The sequence below is a fragment of the Pituophis catenifer genome, unplaced genomic scaffold, assembly GCF_029215685.1.
Source record: "Pituophis catenifer annectens isolate HBS135680 unplaced genomic scaffold, rPitCat1.0.hap2 SCAF_1, whole genome shotgun sequence".
In the NCBI taxonomy this organism is placed as follows: domain Eukaryota; kingdom Metazoa; phylum Chordata; class Lepidosauria; order Squamata; family Colubridae; genus Pituophis; species Pituophis catenifer.
In genome coordinates, this window is record NW_027256881.1 from 182994158 (window position 1) to 183017888 (window position 23731).

The 23731-nt window shown below is 37.6% G+C and overlaps 1 protein-coding gene across 1 annotated transcript in view; it reads left to right on the top strand.

Annotated features, from left to right (window-relative positions):
- The window catches only part of HECW2 (HECT, C2 and WW domain containing E3 ubiquitin protein ligase 2), a 116898-nt gene that overhangs the window by 32056 nt on the left and 61111 nt on the right, over positions 1 to 23731 (top strand). Inside the window, exons 3-8 of the mRNA XM_070956832.1 lie at positions 6917 to 7011; positions 10826 to 10898; positions 12652 to 12821; positions 14159 to 14301; positions 18744 to 18844; positions 21380 to 22729. Of these exons, the coding sequence (XP_070812933.1) occupies positions 6917 to 7011; positions 10826 to 10898; positions 12652 to 12821; positions 14159 to 14301; positions 18744 to 18844; positions 21380 to 22729 (1932 nt within the window). The remainder of the gene's footprint in view (positions 1 to 6916; positions 7012 to 10825; positions 10899 to 12651; positions 12822 to 14158; positions 14302 to 18743; positions 18845 to 21379; positions 22730 to 23731) is intronic.

The window sequence follows — 23731 nt, forward strand, 5'->3', positions numbered from 1 at the left end:
TGAAGCGCACTCGGAAGACCACCGGGAGCCAGTACAGCTCGCGCAGGAGAGGTGTTACATGGGAACTCCATGTTGCTCCCATAACCACACGCGTGGCCGCACTCTGTGCCAGTTGGAGCCTCCGAGTGCACCTCAAGGGGAGCCCCATGTAGAGAGGGTTACAATAGTCCAGATTAGAGGTGATGAGGGCGTGAGTGACTGTGTGTAGAGAGTCCCGATCTAGAAAGGGACGCAACTGGCGGATCAGGCGAACCTGATGAAAAATCCTCCCAGTCACGGCCATCAAGTGCTCTTCTAAAGACAGCCGTGAATCCAGGAGGACGCCCAAGTTGCGAGCCCTTTCCGTGGGGGCCAATGATTCGCCCCCAATAGTCAGTGATGTCACCAGCTGACTATATCGGGACGTCAGAAACCACAGCCACTCAGTCTTGGATGGGTTGAGCCTGAGCCTGTTTCTCCCCATCCAGATCCGTATGGCCTCCAGGCACCGGGACATCACTTCAAGGGCATCGTTGGGGTGGTCCGGGGTGGAGATGTACAGCTGGGTGTCGTCAGCATAGTGATGGTACTTCACCCCGAAACCACGGATGATCTTGCCCAGCAGCTTTACATAAATGTTGAACAAAAGGGGCGAGAGGACCGACCCCTGCGGCACCCCACATATGAGGGGCCTCGGGGTCGACCTCTGCCCCCCTGTCAACACAGACTGCGACCGGTCGGAGAGAAAGGAGGAGAACTACCGTAGTACAGTGCCTCCCACCCCCAACTCTTCCAACCGGTGCAGCATGATACCATGGTCGATGGTATCAAAAGCCGCTGAGAGATCTAACAGGACCAGGACAGAGGAGCAACCCCTGGCCCGAGCCCTCCAGAGATCATCAACCAACGTGACCAATGCCGTTTCCATGCTGTATTATTAACTCAAGTCCTAACAAAGAACCTAATAATTATTAAGGTAGCATTAAAAACATACGCTGTTCCAAGCAGCATGGGTTTTTTTTGTTTTTTTTTGCAAGATTAGAGAGTTCAAGTCTGATAAATTTAATACAGAGGTACCTTGGTACTCAACTACTTTGAAACACATCCAATTTAGTACTCAATACATTTTTACACAAAAAATTTATCCAGGTACTCGTTTGGTACTTAACACACAAACTAGAACTTGCCAACGTCATCTGTCTTGTGACTTATTGAAGTGATGGGGAAAATTTGTTTAGTACTCATTATTTTTGGTACTCATTGCGCCTCCCGGAACCATGTACTGATGACTACCAAAGTACCACTCTATTATCATCTGTTTGCAACAATGTGAAATCACAGCCATCAATTCTTTAACTGATATTGGCCTTTATGTGCATTGAATACTTCTCTAGGTTGTCATAATGTATTGGCATAGTATATATGAGGTCCTTCTGTAATTGACAGATGGAAATTTTATCAATGTGCATATTTTCTAAGTGCTGTCCATGATTTTTTTGGTATGGCACTCTGTGTGCCAATAACCAGGACCACCATGGCTAGTTTATGCCATAATCTTTCTGTTTTAGTTTTCAGATCTTGATACTTTGTGATTTTTTCCAATTCTTTATCTTCTACCATCCTCTGGTATTGCCACATCAATTATCCACATTTTCTTCTTTTCAGCTACAGTGAAATAGTGAAAGAACTTTGTCAGTTTGTATTCAGAAATCCTATAATATTTCCACCTGGTCATTTTTCAACCACTTTTTCCAAATCTGTTTCCACCAATTTTTCATTACTGGTACATAATAATTTTTACAGATGTTCCAAAGAATCATTTTGGTGACTTTGTTATGTCATTGTTTATAATCAGTTTGTGTGATCATCTTGGTGGAGGAAGAAGAATCCCAACACAGGAATGTGGTGCTCAGTTTAAATAACTCAGGAGAGAACGTGGAATGATACAGCTGTCAAATACGATCCTTTGATCATCATTGTAATAAGTCTTTGCCCTCCAGCTATCATTGGTTTAAAAGACAGGCTGAATTTGTACTGCAGTATTAATGCTATTAGAGGGATTGAGAAGTATGGCCCTCCCTATACTCCAGAGAAATGAATAAAACGGGAAATATCCAATTGAAATTCTTGTGGCTTTGGCAGTGAGCAAAGAAGAGCTCTCTTCCCCCATAGAAAAGCTGGAGGAATATTACTTGTTGCATAATGACAATGTGGTAAATTGCTCTTTTGGACTACTATTTATTTATGTATTTATTAAATTTATATGCTATCCCTCTCACTATCCAAACAACTCTGATCAGCTTACAGTATATAAAAACCAAAAATATAAAAACAATAAAATTAATGAAGATTGTATAAAAAGATTGCTTTCCCTATTATATTTTAGCAGGCAGAGCCCATCTCTTCTTCCTAGCTTCCATGGAAGATAAGATGGTATCCTGAAGCTCAGTGATATGGCTTGCTTCCCCGTGTGATCAAAAGCTTTGTGCTCTGATTTCTAGAGTACCTGAAATAAATAAGTAAAACATTCAACTTTTATTCTAGATGCATTGTCTATAGTGGAATGAGTAGGCTACATGTATCCTACTAAATGTATTTTAAAGCCATTCGATTTCCCTGAGATGATCTCCATGGCATGGAAATAAAAAAGTTGGTATTAACCATCCTTTTTAGGATATATCAGTAATTGTTCCCCTGAAATTGGGGGGGAGGGGGAGGGGAGAGAAATTCTTGATCCTACCTTTTTGCATTGCTCATCCTACCCCTTTTATATCACTCAATCCACTCTTGATCGATGGACTAGGCAGCAACTTTCATATCATTTTTGGCAACATTTTCAAAGACATATGGGTGCTCCTCCGGGTACCGTCGGCGAAACAATGCCGACTGGCGGCCCCCAGGGGGAGAGCCTTCTTTGTGGGGGCACCTACTATCTGGAACGAGCTCCCCCCAGAGATACGGAGGATCCCGGATCTGCGCACCTTCCGCCGCGCCTTAAAGACCTTACTATTTCACCAGGCCGGCCTGGCCTAATTTTCCCCCTCTTTTATAAAAGATTTTTAAAATTTTAAATATCTTTTAGTATTTTATATATTCAATTTTAAATTGGTTTTAAAAGTTTGGGGTTTTAAATTTGTTGGGGCCAAAATTATTTAATTTGATTTTATTCTATTTTTTAAATTTTGTATTGTATGTGTTTTTATTGTTTGGCTGTGCACCGCCCTGAGTCCTTCGGGAGTAGGGCGGTATAGAAATCTAATAAAATGAAAATGAAAAAATGAAATGCAGCATATACTGCAATTTCAAATGACTATTGGATTGAATTGTCATAACTCTGACCTGTAGTCTTCCTAAAATGTTCTTTTTGACAGAACAATACTATTTAAATACTTCCATACTCTTCCAAGAAGTCACCTCTTACTCAGATATCTGATCCGAGATAAAGTCCATCAAAACTCCCGAGCAACAATCAAGACCAGAGAAGAACAGCAAAGGAATAATTCCCTCTGACCTTACGTTAATAAAGTTTACTATTTAAAGGGTGATTATATAAGAACCCCAACAAATAAGTTAGTTTTCAGATATGGAACCTATTTATAGACTTTCTCCTGTGTTTTTGATTTAATGGAAAGAAGTCTAATATGAGAAAGTGGGCTAGTCACAATAGCTCCTCTCCTGTGAGGAGAATAATTTCCTACAGAGCCCAGTGAAAAAATGCATACTACTAATCGTTGTCAGAATATCCACACAATCCATTCTTCCTCCTCCATGTTTGTGCCATAAATTAGGTTTGGTTTAATGCTTCTATGCTGGTCATCAAAAATGGAAGGGACATAGCAGGAACTCCACCTTAGGAGTGTACCATATATTACTGCTGGAGCAGGGCTTCTAAGTGATTATTGAAGAACCTTACTTATAAATAACTGATAGCACATTATTATTTATTTCTCCTTTTACATTTTATCTTAGTCTGATAACAGTTGGGATGACGAAAAGGACCTTATATTTTTACTTTGAGGTTGATGTAGTTAACATTTTCTGTTTAAAAGTTTTCAAAGCACCGTTGGTTTCAACTAAGGAAGTATATACAAAGTTGACTTTATAACGAGACTTTTTAATTTTGTATTCTTCTGATTATATGATCTTCTGTAAAAGTTGAGGCATAATAACATCTCATGCCTTAGAAAGGAAAACAACTTTATTTTTTCTTGTACTGCAACTGTGAATTAATATTTTAGCTAGATGCTTAAGTACAGTTTTCATTTTCTGCATATCCTTTGTTGTGATTCATTAAAATTGAGTTAATAAAAATGGCAAGATTTTGTCTTCCCCCTGAGGAAAATCAGTTGACAGAATTAATTGTTGTAAGGAAAGAAATAGTAGTAAAGCTTGTAGGAACTTGTTGTGGCCCGCTAACAGCCAGCAGAGCTGGCAGCAGATTCGGACAGTGAGGCAGTTGGGGAGGAACGTGGGCCAGTCCTGGAGACTGGGGAAGGCTTGGACGAGGGCTCTGTGTTGGAGTCAGAGAGGGGGCCAGGGCCATCTGGGAGTTATGTGCTGCATCCGGAGCCTCTGGAATCTGACATCAGCCAGGCAGAAGAACAGGGGAAGCCTGTTCCCAGTGTGTGCATGCGCAGAGCTGCCAGGAGGCAAGAACAGTTAAGACAAAAGGGGCGACTCGGGAGTAAGTCTTGGAGATGATTGGCCCCTCCCATAAGACATAAGAGAGGAGCAAATGGACGTGAGCCTTTGCAGGAAGCAGTTTATTCATTCTGGTCAGTTCAAACTCTGAGAAGCTCCGTTTGACTCTGTGCTCAGTTTGGCCTTGCAAAACTAACTAACTAATTGACAATTAGGTCTCTGGCAGCATTTCAAGGGAGATAAAGGTGGGTGCTTATCAGCGTTACCTTGAAAGACTGTGGCAGGCATTTATCGGACTCTTCACAGAATGTTTGTGAATTATTATGGGCTGTGAATGACCATAATTCACAGCCGTTTAAATAAAAGAGTTTTTTTTGGGACTAAGCATGTGATTTAAGCTTTCCCAGGGAGCCTAGGTCAGAACAGAACTGGCCATAAAGTTGAATGCCTCTATCTCTTGTACTAAGTCATAGATATGTAATTATAGCAGTTCATCATTTATATTACTGTTTCCACAGGGAGAATTTGTATGAGTTGAGTCAAAGAGAACATTTTGATGCTTGTGTAATGTTAATAAAACTCTTCCTGCCTGCTTGATGTTCTGCCCTGTTCCCATTCTCTGCCTTGTGTTCTCTTTGTACCATTCAAGTGTAGTTGGAACTGTAACTGTCCATCCGTTATAGCAGTTGGGGTGAAATTTGCAATTCGTGTAGGAAGTGTGGAAGAAAAAGTGAAGTGCTAAAAATATATTCTGGACAGATTCTTGATTCTTAAGTTGTAATTTTGGGTACTAATATGTATATTTTAAGTAACAAGCATAACAACAAGCATAATACTAATTATAGATTAAAATTGCCACACAACTCTCAATAACTGATCAGATATTGCAGCTGATAATTACTTAATCTAGAACTTAATCTTGGATTAGTGAGCACATCTGGACTTTTGAAAGTGTATTATGGTTCCTCACACAAAAAATGTCTATTACAAACTTCCAATTCAGCAGGAAGTATTTTAATACTGGTAATCCCTTGCATCAGGGTGGAGTTGGGGCAACTGAATGGAGCTGAATGTTTACTGGCCAAATGCCCTTCCTGTCACCAATGCAGAGTTCACAGTAGATATTTACTCATTGTGCCCAGAAAGAGAAATATTTGCCACTACCTAGGCTCAAACCACGGGTGGGTTCTAATTTTTTTTACTACCAGTTCTGTGGGCGTGGCTTATTTTATGGGTGTGACTTGGAGGTCATGTGACTAGGTGGGCATGGCTAGCTGGTCAGAGTCATTTCTCGCACTTACGACCAAGTCCTCGCACTTATGACCCGACTCATTTGTTTGCTTTTAACACTGATCAGCTGTAGGACGGCCCTTTGAAGCCCCGCGGCAAGAGTTTAAACAGTTTTTTTCCCTCTAGTCATCAGCTGGGACTCAGGAGGCAGCAATAGATTGGGGGTGGGACCAAATAAAAGGTAAGAATAACATGGGTGGGGGGGTGGGAGGGCGGGGGGGGGGAAGAACCGGTTCGGTGACATCATATCGTCACCGCTACCTGCTCGGCCGAACCGGACCGAACCGGGAGGAACCCACCACTGGATCAAACCCACAGCCTCCTGATTGTGAGGCTGGAACTCCATCTCTAGGCTACTGCACCACTCCCTCTAATTCAGCAAGAAGTGAATGGGTGGAAATATTCCTGCTACTCTGTGGCCCCTCAGGATTCTTACTATCAACCTACCAACTTTCTTTTGTCATTTTGAGTGGCAAGTATCATATTTAAAAATGGCTGGGCTGTCATTTTTATTTGTTAGGAATGGCCTTCCAACTTGTGACTGATTGACTTCTGACTTAACTGGCTCAAAAAGAGATCATGTATTACAGTGAAACAGATGCTATTATGGATTGTGGGGTCCAGGAAAAAGACAGGTTCAGGTTATTGCAGTTGCTTAAAAAAACAAACTTGGGGGGGAAATAGATGTGGAAAGCAAAGGAGGAAAAAGCTAAAATCCTTTCCTTAATTGGGCTGCTTAATTTTAATTTTGGCATCTGTATAGTTTCAACAGCTTAATAATACATATGTTGCTGCCAAAGGTTTCAAGGGCATCTCTTTTGGAGAAACAATTATTAGATTAATGATCTCATTATTTAATCAAATTGCTACAATTTAAGTAATATGGTCTCAATGAATTGTGGCTTCTGTTGCTATCAAAGCAGCTGTTCCATTGATTCTCTTCACTCACTATGAATTGTGCATGAATTCTTATACTTCTTTCCCTTCATTTTTTTTTTCCTTTTAGCTGAAATAAAAATCTGCTTTAAATACTACCATGGTATAAGCGGAGCCCAGCGTGCAACAACTCCATGTATCACTGTGAAAAACCCTGCTGTGATGGTAAGTATATATATTGCTTACAGTGGGTCAATCTATTTAACACTAACATTAAACCTGTTAATTTAGGTTGACAAATAGTATTTTCCAATGAATTATCAGATTTAATGAGGATATCAACATAAAGAGGTGATGAGTGATATTTTGCCCCTAAAGGTTACATTTAATTTATTCTTAAACTGTTTGATTTTAATGTATCTTGAATTTTATCATTTTGTTTTGTCAGATAAGATTGTTTGGGTTTACTTAACAGCTTCCCAAAATCTGGACATGGTTTATCAGATACCATCTCTGTTGTCCTATAGAGACTATCAAATGTCATAATTATGCCTCCTTAACCTTCACTAGCCTGCTTTTTTTTTTGGCTGAGTAAAAGCAAATGTGCCTCTGAATAGAATTTAATTTAGCTGAGGATCTGGAATGAGCCCTGAATACTCTTGTATGCTGTCCCATCTAAGCGCTAATCAGAACTAAATCCCTTTAACTCTGGAGCCAAAACAAAGTTGGTCACCTTAGGCTGAGCAGATCACAATAAAATATGTCTCCTTCTCCTTATTTCCCTCTCCTTGCCCAATTCATTTTTATTCATGAAATAAGAACCTATTTGATGTAGTGGCTATGGCAGCAGGTGAGAAATCATTACAATTTCTCGTAAGACCCTGAATTGTAGTCCTGCTTTGGGCACAGTGCCAGCTTGTGCCAGTCACTCTCTCAACCCTCGGAAGCAGGAAATGTTAAGTCACTCAAAAAAAACTTGGTGTGGAAACAGTACACTCAGAATAGCCTTTCCCAAGTTGCTGTCACCCTGAGGAATTTGCTGTATCTGTTGTACACCTTGAACATTAGTGACCAGGGCTGTAGATTTTCTGATGCAATAAATCTGATTAAACTCAGCTTGAAGAAGGCTGTGTTAGCAAAACTTTAAGCAAAGCTAGCAAAGCTGTATTTATGCATGCACCTGGCCTGAGTTAAAAAAAAAAATGCCCCACATCTTTGTTTGGCTAAATCAGTGGTGGGTTGCTCCCGGTTCAGCCTGGTTCGGGCGAGCCGGTAGTGGTGATGATGTGATGTCACCAAACCGGTTCTCTTTGACTGGGCCCTCCTGCCCACCCCTGCGTTATTCCTACCTTTATTTCTCATTTTTTTTAGCCCAGCTGATAGGCGCGGCAGAGTGGATTGCCGCACCTCAGCTGGGCAGAAACCTAATGTGCTTGCGCAGAACTCACCGGTTCTCTTCGCGCGCAAAGCATATATGAGAAGAGAACCGGTGGTAACATCGGTTGGAACCCACCACTGGGCTAAATGTATATTCATTAAAAATATATACATTTGATTCATAGGCGAGAGCGGGCTAGCAACCTCATCTCAGATTCTGCCTAGCAGAATCTGGCATATCTAAGAGATATTAGTATTACATCAAGTGTTGTTGACCCAATTCCTTTTTTAAAAAAAGGCTTATAAATGAGTAGGTGAGAGTCAGTTTAACACAATGGTTAAAGGTACTGGGTTAAGAAGCTGTGAAATCTAGTCCTGCTTTAGGCACAAAGCCAGCTGGGTGACCTGGGGCCAGTCATTCTACATCTTAGTCCTGGGAAGCAGGAAATGCTTCTGAAAAACCTTGTGAAGAAAACTGCAGGGTCTAGTCCAAGCAGTAGCCAACCTTAGTAATGAAGAACCAAAAATTTCCTCAAAGTTCCTTACTGAATAAGCAAGATATTTTAATGATTGCATGCATTCCTTATTCTGTATAATTAATTGAAACAAACATGCTGTGCATATTTAATTACAGTTTGTTGTAGAAGACAAAATGCAGATGAAGCCCAACTGCAATTGTGTTCAATTTTGGTTAATTACACCATGAGTTTTAGAAGTGTAACTGGCTTCTCTATGCGTTGCAGTAGGCTACTCATGCTATTTGGAGGCATCAGGTTAAGGAAACTATTTTCTACATTCAGTTTAGACAAAGAAAATATTAAAATGAATCTTTTTATCTTTGAAAAGATTGATAAGAAAAAAAAATCTATTGGTCTCAGAAGCCGTTTAGCCAGTATTTGGTGGCAAACATAAATAAGAGTGGTTCAATTTGCTATTCATGACAAAATACCGTATTTTTCGCTCCATAAGATGCTCCTGACCATAAGACACACTAGGTTTAGAGGAGGAAAACAAGAAAAAAAAAATCTGCCTCTGCTTCCTAGTGTCCATGCGGTATTCATCTGGCTAGCGTCTTTGCAGCAAACAGCAAAGAGCCTGCCTCCTCTGTGTCTGCTGCCTCTGCTGGGGAATGCTGGAGCCTTCGCCTCCGAGCAGCTGATTAGCAGTTGAATCGGCCTCCCGGAATACCGCCGATCAGCTGTTCCAGGCGGCGGGGATTGCTGCCGTTGTTTGCCGCTGCTGCCTGTCATCCATATTTGTTCCATAAGACGCACAGACATTTCCACCCACTTTTGGGAAGAAAAAAAGTGTGTCTTCGCTTATGGAGCGAAAAATACGGTAGGTAAAATGAATGAATCATGCCTCTGCCAAACCTGAAACTCAAGATTCCAGTCCTCTTTATTCTGGTGATGTCACTGCTGTCCCTGGCAAAGCCTGATCATTGAAAAAGTTGATTTAAAAAGTGCTGCTATTGGCCAGAAAATAATTGTGCACCTTTAAAATAAACAATAGCATAATAGCATGTGGTGTAATAATTAAGATGGGCTAATTATTATTCAGGTAACTTCATTATTATTCAGGTTATTTTCACTTCATCATTAAGAACTATCCTTGCCTAAATCATATTCAGCTCCTTGAGCAAGCTGAGATAGATATCTGATAAATAAAGAAAATGATGTTTCAATTTCTGATATAATATAAACATGACCCTTAAAATTGATGGCAATACTAACATAACCTATATATGAGTATGCATAATTCTGTAGATAAAAAGATTCACCATCTTCTCTGCAAATTTATCAGTAACCAGTAAGAACAACAATGTATTTATTTGTATACAACAGCTATTTGGAAAAAATAAAACTTACCAGAATAAGTGGTGTATTTATGTCTCTTCTGTTCCTATTAGACATTTAGATCCACTGAGGCAGATCCTTACAATTGTCTTTTTAGCAGTTACTTCCTCAATTGTCTGCTCTTTCTAACCCGGCTCTTGAGGTTAAATATAACAGGCTTATTTATATAATAGTTAATCTCTGGATATTAGTATGCCAAGAATATAAACAATGGGTGGAATTTGGAATGAGATATATTGCTGTTCAGAGCTGAACCAGCAAGAAAGCCAAATCACAATTCCCAAGTCAAGTTTTTTTCTGTTCTGTTTTCAGTTTGATGGTCAAAATTCTATAATCTATAGAAACCATTAAATATGCTTAGCTGCTGTGATCCTTTTAATTTTAATACATTTTTATTTTTTACATTTCAGATTTAGCACATCTTGGATTTTATTCATCCATTGTAATAATTCCCTCATATTTTTCATAATCCTATTTTGATTCTATGCTCAATTGAGTTTGCTGTGAGTCACTAATTTTTCTCTCTCAAACTGTTCATCCCCTGCTGGACCAGAATAATAACTAAAAAGACATACACTGATATTTGACAAAAGCCACCTGTTTTCTCATTAGTAATTCTGTTATAACAAAGGATATTTTGTTCACCTATTTATTGTGCATTTACATTAACTGATTCCTATATAGAAAGTATTTTAAGCATTTAATAGATGAATCACTTTGTTTTATATTTAGAAGGGGTTTTTTTTCCAGATTTTTCTTATATTTTGAACTGCAAAATACAACATAAAATATTCTCTGCCTTTTAGATGGGGGCAGAAGGCACTGATGGTGCTTCTACAGGTCAGCACTCCCGAAAATTAATTAGTTTTAGACTCTCAGGTAAGTTTTGCTTATTTTTTTGGTCCCTTTAAATCAGAGCATTATGAATTTTTATAGGGAATTCTGTGGAGTGAATAAAAATCAAATAAATTTGATGGTTGAATTTTAAGTGGAAATTTGAGTGAAATTTAAGAGGAATATCCGGTGAAAATAATAGATTGGATCCAGATTGTTCGAGTCAGGAGACTAGAACATTAAAGATAGATGAAAAAAGGAAAGAAATAAAAGAAACTGGAATGAAAATGCAGGAAGAAAACCCAAATCCTGTATGAACAAGTATTAGAAGGTCAACAGAGTGAATAGAAAGCAAGAGGAAAAGAGGATGGAGAAGATGCTTGGAAGGAATTGCCACAGAAGCCTGTGAGTGATATGCTTATAAGGATTATGAAGAGAGACCCTTGGTCGAATGATGAAGTGAAAAAAATGGTGGATGACGAGAAATATAAAAGAACAACTGCTGAAAAAATGAGAATTACATAGCCCAAATACATAGCCAGGTGTTTTAGTTCAAGTAACAATTATAGATGCAAGTAGTAGTAACAGCTGGGAAGGAGAGCAAAGGAGATGCCTTTGAAAAGCCATAGCGGGCATATTTCCAGTGCCTGCTATGAGCAGAGCTGAGGATCTCACAACCCTCCACAGACTGCTTTGGGTTTATGGATTCAATTTATTAGTGCTAAAATCTCTCTCTTGTAATTTTGGGTGGTCAAAATGGTTTTCCTTTCCTGCTTTAATCTGCAGCAAGATTTTTCATCCTTGAGCAATAATTTAGTTATGCTTGTCCCTAGTTTTCTTTTATTAACTTCTACAACCTATTAATCTATGGTTATTATTTAGATGTGTATGGCAACTCCTTCCCTTCCCCCTGCACGATGATTCCATTTTTTTAAAAAATATTTGAATACGAAGTTTATCTTTGACTGATAGCTGTCCTTATTCTTCTGCAAGGTTAGCTTCTTCCCCATTGTGGAAAATGATGCATCAATACAAATTACTAATGGGTACAGCCCACTTTGGGGCTTTTTTCGAACTAGGATGTCATAGTGCTAGTTCATCATTATGAATGACTTTGACATATATGTTCAAACAGTAGTATAACCATGAGAAAGTCTGATTTTGTATTCACCACCTCACCGGGATAAACAAATTTAACACGAGCAGTGAATTTTCTGTAGCAGCATTACTCAAAATGATATCCTTCAGCTATGTGTTCAGCTTTCACAATTCCATGCTAGTGTGACCAGTAAATCTATATAAACGCAAAGTGTTATGTTGTTGGAACATTTAATGATAGATTGGAGAAATAATTTTTAGCAAGTATGCTTGATGTACTGGTGGTCCTCGACCTACCACAGTTCATTTCATGACCGTTTAAAGTTACAACTGTACTGACCGTATTTCACACTTATGATGGTTACAACATCTCCATGATCACGTGATCAAAATGTAAACACTTGGCGACTGACTCATATTTATGACACTTTCAGTGTCCTGGATTCATGAGATCCCCTTTTATGACCTTCTGACAAGCAAAATCAACGGAGAAGCCATTACACTAATTTGACAACTACAGTGATTCCCTTAACAACTGTGCAAGAAAAGTCATAAAATGGGGCAAAATTCACTTAACAAATGTCTCACTTAACAACAGAAATTTTGAGCTCAATTGTGATCGTAAGTTGAGGACTACCTATATTTCTTATATTATTATTATTATTGTTCTCTATTCTTTTTTTTTCCTTTTCTTTCAAAGATATTCGGGCCATTGGACTTAAAAAAGGGATGTTCTTCAATCCTGACCCTTACCTAAAGATGTCCATTCAGCCTGGGAAAAAGAAAACGTTTCCTACATTTGCACACCATGGGCAGGAAAGGCGGTCCAATATCATCAGTAATACAACGAATCCTATTTGGCATAGAGAGGTAATAAATGGTTTTGAAGAAAACTTAAAGCTGTAGTACGATTACTTGGGCACCAAAATTATGTTCTTGCTTATAGCTATTGGTTCAAAGTAAGAAACAGAGTGCAATTTTAGATGATATTTACATGGACATAAAGTGAAAAGAGAAAGTTTGTGAACCCTTTAGAGCTGTCTGTAATCCTGCAGTACATTTACAATATGATCAGAGTTTATTAAGTCGTAATGTTTTTATTGAATATATTGAGGCAACAAATTCACCATCTTTTTTGGTGAAAATATGTGAACCTCTTAATATCTAAGTGTCAAGGTTCCAAGTAACACCCCCCAAAATTGAGATGTTTCATTCAGTCAGAAAACAATCCGGTGAGAGTTTGAGAGGCCATTCCTTATTAATCTTCTCTCCACATATACACCTGTTGAGTGACCCCATGGAATTGGCTCTCTGTGACACTGTAGACCTCAGAAAAAGTGGTTTCTTAGGTTGAAATGCACTATAAATCTATTGCCAAAGACTTTGGCTTTTGTAAATTCAAAATAGAGATATAATCTACAAATAGAGAAAATGCAGCATCATTGTCACTTTCCCCAAACTTATTTATCAAACAAAAATCATTGCAAAAGCAAGTTGCATCATATGGGAGGTTGCAAAGAACTCCAGAATAATGGCAAAAGATCTACAGGGTATTCTTACATTACCTGATGCCAGTGTTCAAGAATCTAACATATGCAAAACATTGAACAAGAGAGGTATTTGTAGGAGGATATTGAGCAAAAAAACACTGTTTTCCAGAAAACACATTGCCACCTGTCTGAATTTATAAGAGACTGCCTGGATGATCCAGCAGGCTATTGGAACAATGTTTTGTGCACTGATGAGACAAAATTGGAACTGTTTCATAAACTTTTTATGAAAAATGTTATGTTTGGAGAAAATGAAACACTGCATTCCAACAAGAGTGCCTAATCCTAGTCATGAAACATGGCTGTAAGAATATTTTAGATTGGTACCATTTCTTAATCTCAGAATCTGACAGCTTTCAGTCACCAAGGGAAGACTGGTGATAAAACATAGAATGTTCTAATGGAGATGTATTCTTCTAAGGCATCACTAAATTCATGTTTATGTGAAGTCTTTGTGGCTGAATGTTTTCTATTTTTCCTGTTTCAACAACAGTCTCAAACAGTTGCCAATGGATATTTGTGAAATCTGGATTATGGTAATTGATAACGTTTGTATAGGAATAATTCTTTTAAAATATTGCTGAACAAATAGTAGATTTACTTATCATCATTACTTGTTTTATGAAATATAGATGCACATGTATTTTATGTTTGCAGAAATATTCTTTTGTAGCACTTTTGACTGATGTCTTGGAAATTGAAATCAAAGATAAATTTGCCAAAAGTCGTCCTATCATCAAGCGTTTTCTTGGAAAGCTCACTATACCTGTGCAGAGACTACTGGAAAGACATGCCATAGGGTAAATTAATATATTTTCTTTGTTCAATTTAAGCCTATCTGAAGGAAAGGGGAGATTATTTTCCTTTAAAAGACTTAAATATTTGGTGCCAACTTATTTTATTTACGATTCTTAAATTTATTCTTCTATATTGTCTCACTCTTTCAACACAGTCCCTCATATACCATTTTAACAAGTTTTCTTTAATTAAAATGTGCTGAATTGTAAGACACGGGTTCGTACAGTAGTGTGCAAATTTATTGACAATATTATTGTCTGGTTTCAAATATTTCAAATAATTTTATTATTGAAAAGATGAGATTAAATTCAGTAAGGTTAGAATGTATATATAATCTCTCTACAGATATATTGTGAGTTTTAAATTATTTTTTTCCAATCAACAATTCAATATATTTCTAAAGTTAATTTGCTTCTTAAAACAACTGTGTAGAGCAAGGCATTAATCAAACATAGCTGATGTAAAAGTTTAATGTACATTAAGAATCTGTTTGAAAATATGTTGCTGAATAGGGTGAAAAACTAATGTAATGTAGTTGCATAGTAAGTCAGATTGAGAATGATCATACGTTGAAAGCTAAAGTGTTAGAATACCTACATAAAAATTCTAGGTAAGGGACATACTAATTAGTAAGAGGGCTTGTAACAGAGAACATAAAATGCAATACTTAGAGTACTTCAATTAGTAGTAAAGATACAGTTCATAAGGATCACAAAGCAAGTCTAGGCTACTCAGTACCTCCATAGATTGCCTATTAAGTGTTCTACTGAAATAGGAAGGATCCTCTCTAGGTTAGGATTCTACTGTGATTTTTTTCAGAATTGTTGCTCTGCATTTGTGCTGCTTTTGCTTCTCTTTTTGGATGAGCTGCATTCATTAGAGGGATTGATATAATTCCCATGAGACTTGTGGAATGGCTGCTTCACCACGTTTGGCACACACAGTTTTACTTGGGCACACATTTAATGTGCCTTAATTAATTGCTGAATTGCATCCTGTAGATTTACTATACAGGAATGTTAACCAGTTATTTATGTAATATTGTACCACTTTTTATTTAGGCATAAGAAAATTCCCAGGGAACAGATCCAATGAGCATACAGTTCAGATCTGTATCTTTCTACTAGAAAATTAAGAACCTGACTGAGAACATTCTGAAGTTTGTGGAACACTTCACTTGGTTGTCAGTAGGCATCTAATTAGGCACACACTGCCTTGTACACATATATGTGGATGTGCATCCGTAATTTAACAAGTGCTTTGCTGTTTAGTAAGTGAAATACCACTGTGGATCTCCTCTCTGAAATTGTGAAACAGCTGCAACCACTCAAAGGCTTGGTGAGATTCCTTCAAGATCCTCCTGAGGACTTTCGGGCATGTGTACATATTGCCTGTCCTCAGTTCTACAAAGTTTCTATTTCATCACAGTGTTGTCATGCTCTTGCATGACTATTAAGAATCAAACCAGCTTGTAAACAAATGGCTCCTTTTCCACAGATTTTCTCAGCAATATAATACGTTGCATATATGGAGAAAGACAAATTCAGTTTGAAAACAGTTATCAGCTTTTCCCAAGTGATGTTGATGCAGGTAAGAAAAATACATTGCAGATTTGAAAAGAAAGAACAGGTTACTTAAGCTATGTTGGCCTACAAAATGAGTGTTCCACTGAGCCAGTTAGATGCTGTGGTTTTCTAAAACATTCAGGATTCTTCATTAAACTTGGGTCACAGCTTTAGCAGGAAAATACTATGCTGATGCCCTAAAAAGTAAAGTTAATAAAATTTCAGACTTTTTTTCATGTTATATTTTTTGCTTCAGCAACTGTATTCTAAACTAAAATTCAAAATTGTGCTGTGCTAGTCAAATAGATGTGTTTTTAATAAATTTGCACACTACTGAATGCTACAGTATAATTATTAATTAGAAAAATTTTGGGATATTATTTAATCATTCACAAGATGTTAAGATCTGGAGTGTTTACCTCTGAGGTCTTTTTACTTAGTACTCTTTGCTAGAATATTATTATGATCTGCAAGCTGATGCTGGTCTTCAAGCACAGTATTTTTAATTTTGAAATACTCATTAATAAGACCTGACTGGATCCTAACTAGGTTCATGTTTAAAAAAGAGATTAATGGGAAGAGTTTCTTACATATCCATAAAATGCTTTCTCAGATATCAGTGAGTTTGGTCTGGTTTGTAGATTTTGACTGCCATCTTGTGGTCACATGAAATTGCTCTGTGAGGTACTGGGTGTTTCACTTTGAATATACTGCACGTTTTGACTATATTGTACATACAGTATACATTGAATATGCATATCACTAAAAACAGCCCAAATCACATTCTGTTCAAAGTGTACATTGAAAAGCTCATTGCAGTGCAGTACAAGCCATCTTTTGGAAAAATCAGGAACCTGATCAGAAGTATTATTATTTATATAATAATATATAAACTAATCTTTACCCTGATATCAACATTTATACAAGGCAAGGTATATTAATGGAATTTGAGAGCTTAAGTCATCCAGTAAAATGTAGCAATGGCTTAGTTTGTCTCCCACAGTTTTTAGACTTGATCGTAGAGTTGTTACCTTTAGAAGCAGCTCTAATTCAAATGCCTTGGGAGAATACCTTGTTGGGAAAGTGGAAAAAAATCAGAATCAGGAATTGTTAAATGGCTAGGTATCTTGTTAAATATTATGATTTTCACTAAGATTGAATTAAATAAAATATCGGTATTACTGTTGGTCATATGGACAAGAAAAATATGCATGTAAAATTCTGTATCTAAAATAAAATGTGTAATGTTTAGATGAGGAAATGATAAATATCTTTTTTATTGCTGTGGGCAAGGGGATGTTTATACAAGATGGTGAAACATTTAATTATACAACCTATTCTTTTAAAGTTATTTTTAAAAATGTATATTCCTTCCTTCCTTCTTTCCGTGTAGTTGCAAGCATTTTTCCTTTTCTATGTTATAAGAATTAATGCTTCATGAAATTTTCAATGGTTAAATCTGTTTCACATAAGAATGTATTGTGTGTGCTAGATACAAATATCAAATTATTTTGATCGGTCTTATCTTTTTATATCTGTCATTCTCCTTTATTTTGTGCTTGATCTTTCAACAAAGATTTTATTGCCAATTATGTATCTAACCCAATCAAATATTGCAAAATACATGTGTAGTATGATAAGCAGGTATCAGCCTCAGGTCAAGCCTGTTTTTGCTCAAACATTAAACCAGCGTCAGACCTAATTAATAGTAGGATTTGAAATCATTGTTAACAGCAACCTGGATTAGGAAACTAAAAACCAGGATAACAACTAGAAGAAGGCAAAATACTTCCATAACTGACACCAAGGGTACTGTATGGATGTGCCCATCTAATTATTGGGTTTACTCAAGGGCATGTTATACTTTTTTAGCATAGCATTATACTTTTAAGAGAGCCAGTTTGGTGTGGTGGTTAAAGTACAGGTTAGAAATTGGGGGACTGTGAGTTCTAGGCCTGCCTTAGGCACAAAGCCAGCTGGATGACTTTGGGTAGTCACACTCTCTCAGGCCTTAGGAAGGAGGCAGTGGGAAAACGCAGGGACAAGTCTAGGCAGTTGCTAGGAGTCAACAATTCCTTGAGGGAAGGAGAGAGGAAGACATATAGGTACAAGTGTACACACATGAGGGAGAGTCTATGTGAGAGAGAGGGTTGTAGTGATCCTTTCTTGTCTCTTACTTTGAGTACAAAAAAAGAGAACATGTTGAATTATTGCTAATATAACCACATTCCCTGTCTTGCCATGCTTTATTGGTAGGCATTAAAGCCTCCTGTACAGTACAGCAACACAGCCCTAATGGGGTTTTCTATAGTGGGAAAACAGATTTCTCTGAGACTATAATGGATCTGGATCCAATATCATCATCATTCTTCTCCTCCATAAGAAGCATTTTGTATGTTTTCTATGGTATGAAAATGGAGGCTAGAAACAATAAGGGAGGTTAGGAATTCTTCAGCTGAAGTTTTATTTGAATTTGAGAAGAACTTGGTGAAAATCATCTTTGTTTTCCCGAGGAGCCATTACTGCATGAAATCCTGATGCTTGTTACTGAGTTGCAAGTTCTGAGAATACCACAAGTATCTCTAATGATATGTGCATATTAGTCTACTTGACATTATCCTCAGTTGGATCAGTGTATCTTTTTTGTTTATACAGGAATTTTAACACTGAAAAATAAAATTATAGGCCTAGTCAGATAGTATTCTCTTCGCTATAAGCTTTGTGTTCTTGTATGCTCCCTTCCTCCCAAATCCAGCAAATGGGGTGATGGAGGTATGTGACACATATGGGAAATATCCTCATTTCCCTCGACTAGTTAAAACATATTGAAAGTTACAGAAAGCAGAATAGAAATATTCATACACGATTCCCTTTTGCAGAGATCAGGTTCTCAGTTATAACCTTGGTAGAAGGCTACCGGCAGACCATGTGAGTGGATGTCTTCAGTTCAAGGTAGAGATTACATCTTCTCTTCATGAAGGTAAGATTTTGAAGTAATTGCCAACATGTTTGTTGTTAAGAGTTTTATGACTGAATAGTCATAAAGGGTGTTAGGATGAACTTTTGATTAATTTGGATTTTTAACCTTGGAATTTAATGAATATGGCAATGGCATTTTCTAAGAAGCTTGTAGGGATAAAGTGACAATAAAGATGCTAGAGCATTGCTGGAGAAAGACAAGAGCCTACATTATAGAGATATGGATGGGAAAAAAACCCATATTTTTTCTACTGTGAAGTCTGTAGATTGCCAGCTAGCAACTCTTTTTATAGTAACTGGGATCTTGAGTCTGATGGATGGCTGCTGTGAAGAATCTAAGCATTTTAGATAAAGTTGCTGAGATTCACTCAGAGTTACATCTTAGCTGGGGAGATTCAGATCTTGCCATGTTATTTGGGAGAAGTTTGAACCTGTGAGGCTTAAGGAAATGGATGGGTCCTCTGTGGTGTTAATGCTGCCACCTGTATGTTACATCCTTCTTTCTATAATCCCTGTATATCCTTATTTGAGATGTCATTTTATCTCAGTTCTTTTAATTAGTTTCATAATCTTTCATTAACATTTCTTGTTTTGAAAGTTATTTATAGTATTTCACTGGTAGGTATTTTAACAGACTTTTGTACTTGCTAATTGGTCTACCTAATTAAAATCATTCTGTTGTCTAATCATTCTTAATTTCCTTAGCAATTACTGTTAATAAGTTCTGTACATTCCTTCCATTAGAATTAATACTCCCAAGTTTTCTGATATTTACAATGAATTAATAAAAAAGAATATTAAGATTATAATGTCTCATAGATGTAAACTTACTATCCTCCCGTCTCTCTCTCTCTCTCTCCCTCTCCCTCTCTCTCCCTCCCTCTCTCTCTTAAATTATTCTGTTAAATATCATGCATTTTATGGTAAGAATTTGGTCTTTCTTAATTAATCTATATGCATTCAAAGGATGTTCAACTGGTTTTTATATCATGAACCTTTTTAAAATGAAAAAGCAAGTTAATATGTAATATTTGAGCTGTTTAGTAGGTGCTGTTGTAGAAAATGTGCTCAGAATTTGAGGATTCCATTTTGTCTCAGGAAATTTATGGTTTTATTTGCAGAGGATTATTCTTTATATGATCATAAGTTACACATTCAAGACCTTCTGTTATAATTTCTTCTTTCTTCCTCAATTATTATTTACCTACTAGAAATTGCTGTCTGCATTCAAAATTGTATTTGTTTAAGGATGTGCAAATTGATTTTGTAGCTTAGAAAGTTGAGTCCCTGTAAAGTGATCAAAACCAAAGCAGGAATCTTAAAACAATTGTATTGCTCCTGCTTCTCCTTAAAATGTTAGAATTGAAAAAAAGGAAGTAGGTCAAGTTTGCTTCCTAATCACACTAAAATAATTTGTTATTTATGGCCTCTGTTGTCTTTTGGGGAACCATGTTTATGTGGATATGCTGGTACTGCATGCAGCTAATTATATAATTGTTATGTATGAGAATACAACTAGTGTGGTAGCCCAATATAAACACTTATATTATAAGTCATATAATATCAATTATAGCTACCAGATTACCTGGAGCTGTGATGATCATTCCTATACTCTTTACCATTCTCCCATATCTACTGCTGCCTCCCTACTGTAGCAGACATAATGCAGTTCTCAGGGGCTTTCTAATCACTGTAATTTGTTGTCTATTACTGTGAAATTTGGCAGCCTGTAATTTTTCTATAAGTAAATCCAATTCTGTTGAAAAAAGAGAAGTTACTATTATGTGTCTTTAAAGGTGCTTTTTAAAGAGGCAACTGGAGTTTCTGGCTTTTCTTTGAAGACATTTCACTTCTCATCCAAGAAGCTTCTTGGATGAGAAGCAGAACGCCTTCAAAGAAAAACCAGAAATTCCAGTTGCCTCTTGAAAAAGCATCCTTGGAACAATCATGACCTGGATGACTGAGAATCTCCATAGTTACTATTATGTGTTTCTCCAACATTAATTGACGGGAGGCATGTCTCATTTTGGATTGGAATCTGAGATGAAGCAGAATGTATTGAATGGAGCTCCACTTGAAATCGTGTTTGTTGCATAACTGTAGAGTATTTCCTAAAAGGAGATTTAGGGAAATTTTAAATGAAAGTCATCAGTATAGTTCTGTACACAGAACTGTCTCCAGTGCTGCATCTGTCTCATACAACCCACTTGGGCCCTCAGAATCTGTTAAAAATAGTGTCAGGTTCTAGAGGATGGTCTGAAGATTTGTGGTAGATGCAAAGAAAGGAATAAATATCAGCATAGATAGGAGTACAAATCTATTCACATGATGTTATATTTCACCCAACGTACTTCATGTATAACTTCTATGCTATTTCCTCTTTAAATTCTTCATTCAAGACTTAGAGCTTAGAAATCCTATGTATTCTGTCTGTTCTGACAAAGTGCTACACTGAGGTTGTCGATTAAAGAGTTAAGGTTCACAATTAATACACATGGATCAGTTTCACTAATCAGTCTTTGTCTTTTCATTGTAGATGCTTCACCAGAAACTGTAGGAACTCTTCTTGGAGTAAACTCTGTCAATGGCGACTTAGGAAGCCCTTCTGATGATGAGGATGTACCTGCAGGGCATCATGATACACATCCACTTTGTTCAAATGGCCCAATTCTTGAAGAATCATCTGGACATGCCATCTTGCGGCATTCCTTTAGGACTAGTACCACTTCGGAAACAGATCAAGAGGATTCAGCCTCTACAACGTCAAGGTCCTCAGTTCCCAGGGGCCGACAAGACTCCTTGAATGATTACCTAGATTCAATAGAACAAAATAATCTTCCTAGATCTGGGACATCTGCTTGTAATGAACGGAGTATCGGGGCATCCCCAAAATTGAGGAGTAGCTTCCCTACTGATACACGACTTAATGCTATGCTTCACATTGATTCTGATGAAGAGGAACATGAATTCCATCAAAGTTTGGGTTTCCAGTCATCATTGGATGATGATGGTGGTGGTTTGATTATGCTAAATGGTACTACTAGAAATGATGAAGCAGTTTTCTTAAATGGCTCCTCAAGCCAAGTAACACAAAGCCAAGTCTCTGAAGAAATTGTGACAGCACCCGATGTAGAAATACCTTTGCAATCTTCCTGTTGTCAGGAGGAGATGTCCAATGGGCCTGCTGAATTGGAGATAGCAGGACAAGAAACTGAAACTCCTCAGGATAATTGTCTAGAAGATTTAGCAAGCAATACTGTTTCTGCACCTCAGGAGGCAGAACAACCCATCTCTGGTGTGGATACTGGTACTTCTGAGTCAGTTTCTGGAAGCAAAAGGGAAATCAGGGAAGCTGAATCTATTGATCAAGGATCAGAACCTTCTCAGATTTCATCAGAGACCGAGCAAAGTGATGCTGCTCATACTGAGAGTGTTAGTGAATCAAGCACCAGGCCAGAGGGAGAAAGTGACATAGAAGGGGCTGATGGCTCTTGCAATGAAGGCACAGCTACCCAACTCTCCTCTGTTGACACTTGCTGCTCTTCCCTTGAAAGCAATCGTTTTTCTGAGACTCCAGCCTTTTCTTCTCAGGAGGAAGAAGAGGGTGCTTGTGCAGCAGAGGCTCCCAGTAGTGAGCCTCTTCCAGAAACTCAGGATGTTGTGTGCACTCAGGCTTCTTTACCTGCCGTGCACTTACCAAGCACTCAAGAGGAAGGTCAGTTGTTTGAAGATGGGCTCCCAGATGGTGATGACTCAGAAGAGATATGGCAGAGGAGACAGAACCTGCAGGCTGCAGCTACACATAACCAGTCTCAAGAGGAAGATATGCGAGGTGCATCAGCATCATGTGAAGGAGCTGCTTCACAGGAGGCTGGAGCTAGTGGAGGTAATTAGCACAAAATAATGCCAGTAAGATGATTGATAACTTACCTATCTTCATTCCATGATTGATTCTATTTACCTTGGCAAACTAGTTTAATTTTTAATTTTGAAAAATATACTCCAAATGTAAAACACTGGTTTGCATAGCAACACCAATATTTCCCCATTCTGTTCATTTTTAATCTCTGTGCAAACACTGTAAGAATCTACTTACAAATGTGCATGAGTCTAATAATCCAGGCAGGATTTGGTGAATTATGGTTTTGCTGCAGGTCATTTTAGAGTGTCATGAAGGATTTTTGTTTACATTATTTAGTGTTGTCTAGTCATTCAGATACTGAATGGTCTTTGTTCTCCATTGAAGAAGGCAGGCAGGCAATCTAAATTGGTCAAGGGATTGGGCTAGACATCCTTCCCCTGCTTGGCGCCTCAGGGAGGGTTGGTATTACAATTTCCAGATTTTTCAAACAGGTTGGTTGGGAATTCTGAGAATTATATTGCCAACCAATCTTGAAGTCACCAGACCTCAGGCTTAGGAGGAACTTCCACTTCCTCTCTGTGACCAGTCATCTTCTGTTTCTTTAAAAGTTGAATGTAAACTATGGCAGAACCAAGTTTAATTGGTCAGAAGATCCATAATTTCTTCATAGTTTATTCTAAAATAAATAAAAAATAAAATCTTGTCACCCCTCTCCCCAAATGATGACCTTGAGTTCTTGTACTGAGATTATATATTCTTTTCTTGGCAATGTAACACTATAGTCATACTGAGGGACAATTATTATTTTTGTCTCTCATTTATTCAAAGGACCATTTAATTATCCACAATTGTTTTATAAGACATAGGATGTAAGTTGTTTCTATTCAGAGATGCATTAGTAAAACTCTTCTTGGGTGCTTAATTACAGAAAGATCATCACAAGAATTACCAGTGCATTCTCTGACTTCTTTTGACTTCTCCTTTCTACTGATCACTGCTTCTTTTTAATTTTCTTTGTCTACACTC